Raw genomic sequence first — 6,116 nt, forward strand, 5'->3', positions numbered from 1 at the left:
AATAGAGGGGCAGACAATGTCTGTTCAGAGGCCAGCACTCCTGTCACTTCTGTCACTCTGTGCTCCTAAATAGTCACTGGAATGAGGCTCTGGATACTGAGACAGGCATGTGGTCCTGCTGGAGCAGCACTACTGAAAGGCGCTATATAGACTGACTGACAGGTGACATTCAGTGACACTCAGAGGACACAGCAGTTGGGGTGTCAGCCTGAAGGACATGTGGCTGTGAATCAACAGTGACCCCTGCTGGTCAGACTGGTATTTGTAGGTCTGAGGTGTCACCACCCCTCACTATGACACACACACCTGATTGGCTACTCACACCCAATAATAATGGAGACCCTGACAGCTGCACTCGCCCCGCATTCTCATCCACAAATTCACTCACAGAGGTGCTGCCCCTCCACCTCTAGGGTAAAATTAATTTGAACCCAAACTGCAAACACAAAGACACCTGAGCTTGTAGGGGACATCAAGTGACTGGTGGAGGGTACTGGTCAGTGGTCACATGGTGTCAGATGGCAGATTGTTACACTGCAGTCAGGATCAACATAAAACCCTGGATAGAGGGGCTCAGTGAAGGAGGTGTTGAACCTGTGCAGGAGGGTCATTGTGTGTGAGACGCTATAAAATGACAGAGAGCCAGCAGGCCAGTCCAGATACACACCTATTCTGGGGCTGGAGGGGGCGCTGATTACAGTCTGCTTGTTATTGTGCCACACAGAGTACTGGGAAAGAGACCACCACAAACTCCAGGATTTATCGTTGCCTCCAAGGCCGCACTCATCGACCCGTCCTTTCCTGCTCAGTCCTTTATATGCGACTCCAATCACCACAGATTCTCCACTGCACTCCACCTCCCAGTAACAGCGAGTCCCAGTCAAAGCCTCTCTGCACAGAACTTGAGGCCAGAATTCAAATCTGTCAGGATGATCAGGATATTCTGTCACTGTCCCCTCACTTGTCACCTTCTTGTACCCTTCAGACAGATGGAGGTCTCTGTTTGCCGTGTTGATGTCCAGTGTGAGGGGACAGAAGTCTGAAAGGAGAGAAAAGAAAACGAGTGAGGAAATCTGGGAGTGTGTAACGGGACTGGGGGGGGAGCACAACATAGACAATTAACAAGAACCAATCAGGAGCTGTGCTGATGAGACACTAATAGTAAAGAGCTCATCTGATTGGACAGAATCTGTGGGGATTAAAATTAAATCATAAAAAGACAACAACAGACAACAAAGTGAAAGGCAGACAAGTTAGTCAATGTTCAATCTGAGGTCAGCTTTACTCTGGTGGTCTCATCAGAGTGGTAGGCTACAGTCCTGCAGACCCTCAGACATCTTGAGAATATTAGCAGCTGTGCTCACTGGAACATGAAGTTTTTGGAGGTGGTCTTGTAGTCTTCACCTTGACCACCCTTGGCTGTGACCTTCTTCATCTCTTCCTCTTCTCTTGTCCTCGTTTAGTGTGAGGCACACAAGGACACAACACAGCAGAGTGAGGACTTGACTGAGTGACTAAAGACCCCGGTGACACTCATTAGAGGACTCAGTCAGCTTGAGATGTCACAACAGTCCAGTGGGGTCTCAGAACTTCTAAGGACCACCAATAATTTACTCTGCTATTTTCATTTGTTTTAATGTTTAAAATTTGTGAAGTCGAAAACTCAACGCAAAGTGTCTTCTCTGTGGAGTAAAGAATGGAGGATGAGGAGGGCTTTTGTCAGCTTAAACTTATTTCACATACAATTGTGCTTCATTTTTAAACTAATAATGTGTCTGTATATACAGTTGTGTGATAAAGTAAGTGCACCCCATGACGTGGATTTTATTTTATTTTCTTTTCTGTTTTTACAATTTCTGGAAACATCAAGACTCGGGTTCAACAGACTGCTTTGGTGATTCACAGCCTGAATCTCTCTATCCCATAATGCACCAGTCACAGGACCCCCATCACTCTCAGCCCCTCAGTCACACAACACTCAGTCTTTCATATCCTAAGCCTGTCCTGCTCTATTAAAACTTCACTGATTTTTATTGTGATGATCCATTCAGTCAAAGCGCAAACTCACATTTTAAAAAGTCGTCTCTGCTCTGAGGTTCAGGAGGCTGGAGGGCGAAAACTGGAGCTTCATGAGCTGAAAAGAAAAAGAAAAGAGAAGAAGAATGGAAACTGAGAAGATGGCATTGTGGGATCTTAGTTTAGTTCTTAAACAAGGATTACAAATGAAGAGGAGTTCAAATAAAACATTTATAAAATATACAAGGGCTGGCAAACTTGGCCAAATGGAGATCTGAATATTCATATTAATAATAAATATACAGGGAGTCAGAGAGTATTGAGACCCCCTCACTTTCTGCACACTTTACTGTGTTGTTGATTTAATTTTAAATGGATTAATGTGCCTTTTGTGCTCATCAGTCTACACTCAGTAACCATAATGACAAAGTGAGCGCAGGTCTTCAGGAAGGTCTTCACATTTATTACAAATCAAAACTGAAACTTCTCCTTCCTAGAAGTATTCAGGCACTTAATTCAGGTCTTTGTGGAAGACCCTTTGGTGGTCTTCATGACTAAGTGTCACTTCAAGCTTTACACTCCTGGATGTGGCCAGTTGATCCCATTCTTCCTAGCAGATCCCCTCAAACTCTGTCAGATTTCAAGGTAAGCGTCTGTGAACTGTCATCTTCAGGTCTCTCCTGTTATTTGGGGTCTCAGTCTGTCACTCAATGACACTCAGACTTGTCACAAAGCCACTCCACAGTTGTCTTGGCTGTAGTCTTCAGGTCTTTTATCCATCGCCAAGTCTGAGGTCACATGTTCTCTTTAACGTCCTCTCTGTATTTGACTGCACTTCTCCACCCCTCAATCCTGATCTGTCACTCTGTCCCCATAGCCTGATGCTGTCACCACCACCTTCACTGTAGAGATGACATTAGGCAGGTGGTGAGCAGTGCCTGGTCCTCTCCAGACATCCTGCTTGGTCTTCTGTCTAAAGACTTCAATGTTTGTCTCATCAGATCTTTGAATCTTTCCCTTGATGCTCTCAGGCTGTCATTTGTCTTTTACTCGAGAGTATCTTCTGACTGGCCACTCCACCATAAACGCTTGATTTGTGGAGTGCTGCTGAGATGGCAGTTCTTTCAAACAGTTTTTCTCATCTCAGCAGATGACTTCTGAAGTTCTGTTGTAGTGGCCATTAGGTTTTTGGTCTCCTCCCTGGCCAAGGCCCTTCCTTCCCAGTTACTCAGATTGGCCATCTCTAGAAAGTGTCCTAGTGGCTCCAAACTTCATCCATTTCACAATTCCAGAGGCTGCTGTGCTGCTGCGAACACTCAAATCTTTACAAATGGATTTTTGCTTATCTTCACTACAAAAATAAATCAAGTAAAATGCTATTGGTGAGTAAAATCCTTTTAAATGCCGGTGGGAGACACGACTTCTGAGCAAACAACAGCAGGAATATAAAACACAAGAGCCCAGGGAGAACAAAGCTGAAAATCATTGGACGTGAACTTTTAAAGTGGACTCCATCCAGCAGAATGTAATGGACAGCGAAGACAGCAGGAGCAGATTGAGATGTTCTGATGTTATAAAGCACTGACGCTGAGCTCAATTTTATTCCATTAACGTCTTCTCTGTTCTCAAATAAACAATTCATTTGTGCTCTGAGCCGGCTTAGCCATTGAAAACACATTTCTGTTCATTAATCTCAAGGTGAGCAAAGCAAATGAAATGAAAAGAATCTCAAAGTTAAGTGAAAAAAGGACTTTTAGGAGAGTATATGGAAAAAGTATAAGGAGTGTAACATTTCAAGTTAAAATTATAAAACATCTGATTAAACACAGCTGATTATTTAGAGAGTTTGTTATGACTCAGCTAATGACTGTGAAAGGCACTATATAGTAAAAATAATAAACAGTAAAGGATGGCAGATGAATGTTAAAGAGCAGGCCTTCTTCAGTGTCCTCTTATTGTCACTCTGGTCCTCCTAATGGACTTCAATAACAAACACAATGTCACCAGACACTGTACCTGATAGAGTCCTTGTCATGATGTCCCACCGGCTGATCTTCTCCAGACTCTTTGTCAGACATGACAGCTCCTTTCGCAGGTCCTCAGATGAGAAATCAGCGGTGACAGTGAAGCTCAGCGAGTCTCCATCAGCAGGAAGGACACAGCGAAAGGAGAAAGTCTGCATCACGAGAGAAGAGGGGATGAGATTTCAGAAAGGTGACATTAAAAAGTAAGTAATGCTGATTGGAGGAGGCTCTTCTGAGTTAAGGATCAGTGTGGTGGGCAGTCAGCGTGGGTTTAGATGGTGAGAACGCCTGTCATTGACTTGTTTGTTATTTAGGAGAGAATATTTGGTGGAGTGTAGTGGAACATCAGAGATTATCAACCTTAACTATCAATGAGCTTTTCACACAGGACTCCATGAGCGGAGAGTCAAGATAAAAGGACTGAGGGGGCAGGTGGGTCCAGAATTGACTTGGCACACAAAACAAGGCGTTCAGCTTTTTATGGTTCTGAGACAAACTTAATTAAATTAAATTAAATATTGACTAACACATGTAGGGAGAAAGCTCTTTAATATGATTATACAATTGAATGTCTGCAGTTGAGAAGTGTGACTTGTGAGGAAATCCTGGGAGCCTTTGTGTCATCATCAACATCAATCACAAAAAGGAAAGAAAGCTACGGCAAGCTGAGTTATTTAGCGTCCACCATGTGTGGAGTGTAAATCAAGAACTGAATCTCCATAATGTTTGTGAAACACAGTCGACATCAGGACTATTGTGTGGAGTGTGAGAGAAAAACACATAAGAAAGATGAGAGACGAGACTGGACTGTGGGTTCTGAGCTGTGAGGAAATGCTGAAGGATTTGAATCTCATCTGTTAAAGGATGGAGACATCAGGTGGTAGCCTGGCTGAAGAGCTGGCACCATCCTTTATTAGATGTCATCTTTTACACTTCATAAAAAATTCACTTTTTCAAACAGACTGCTGTAGATTCATCGATTTGTCATGTAGTTGAAGTTACCAACTTTGAGATATTTGTAAAGAGAATATTTGAAATTTTAAGGAAATATGAAAAGACGATCTGTGTTGGGCTGAATGGCATGTTCTTGTTATGTTGTACAAACTCCTCAGATCTTTTAAATTTCTCTCTAAATGTTCTCAGGTAGAGGCGCACGGTGGCGCAGTGGTAGCGCTGCTGCCTGCAGTTAGGAGACTTCGGGTTCGCTTCCGGGTCCTCCCTGCGTGGAGTTTGCATGTTCTCCCGTGTCTGCGTGGGTTTCCTCCGGGCGCTCCGGTTTCCTCCCACAATCCAAAGACATGCAGGTTAGGTGGATTGGCGATTCTGAATTGGCCCTAGTGTGTGCTTGGTGTGTTTGTGTGTGTCCTGCAGTGGGTTGGCACCCTGCCCAGGATTGGTTCCTGCCTTGTGCCCTGTGTTGGCTGGGATTGGCTCCAGCAGACCCCGTGACCCTGTATTCGGATTCAGCGGGTTAGAAAATGGATGGATGGATGTTCTCAGGTCCACACACCCCAGTCTGATCAGACTACCTGTGAAGTGTCGCTCTCACCTGTAGAAAGTGGAGATGGTCCTTGGTCTCTGAAAGCTCCTTCAGCTCAGCTTCTCTCCTCTTCAGCTCTTCAATCTCCTTCTCCAGTTGCTCCATGACTCCTTCAGCCTTCTCCATTTCTCTCTTTTCTTGTTCTTTGATCTTCTCAGTCAGTTTCCTGTGGGCTTCCTCAATGCACCGTATCAGAGCAGTGAAGCTCTTCTCATTTTCTTCCACCTCTCTTACCACAGATATCTGAAAAAAACAGGATAAATATTTAGATTTGAGTCACCTGATAAGAATAACCAATCCTGAGGCACATTTGTTGCTATTTTGATGTTGTGAAGGACAGTTTGAATTGGCTGGAGTGAGTGGTGGTACTTTACTTGCAGATGGAAGGTCACTTTCAACCTGACTGCCAGACAGTATGTTCACCTCACTACGCCAAGTAACATCATCACTCTGCTGATGCTGCTGTTAAAAACTGCAGGACTTTATGAGATACGCAGTAATGAAATGCTTCCATGTGAAGGATGTTGAGAGCCATT

At 44.1% G+C, this 6,116-nt stretch overlaps 1 protein-coding gene across 1 annotated transcript; it reads right to left on the bottom strand.

Annotated features, from left to right (window-relative positions):
• Positions 1–310: 310 nt before the first annotated feature.
• LOC120520069 (tripartite motif-containing protein 16-like) lies at positions 311–5,622 on the bottom strand. Its single transcript, XM_039742710.1, has 3 exons — positions 5,590–5,622; positions 4,033–4,192; positions 311–1,039 (listed from the first exon to the last, which is right to left on the bottom strand). The coding sequence occupies exons 2-3, from the start codon at positions 4,049–4,051 to the stop codon at positions 498–500; spliced, it is 561 nt and encodes a 186-aa protein (XP_039598644.1). The 5' UTR covers positions 4,052–4,192; positions 5,590–5,622; the 3' UTR covers positions 311–497.
• Between the last annotated feature and the right edge of the window lie 494 nt (positions 5,623–6,116).

This window comes from Polypterus senegalus, unplaced genomic scaffold (genome assembly GCF_016835505.1).
Source record: "Polypterus senegalus isolate Bchr_013 unplaced genomic scaffold, ASM1683550v1 scaffold_3165, whole genome shotgun sequence".
NCBI classification, from domain to species: Eukaryota; Metazoa; Chordata; class Cladistia; order Polypteriformes; family Polypteridae; genus Polypterus; species Polypterus senegalus.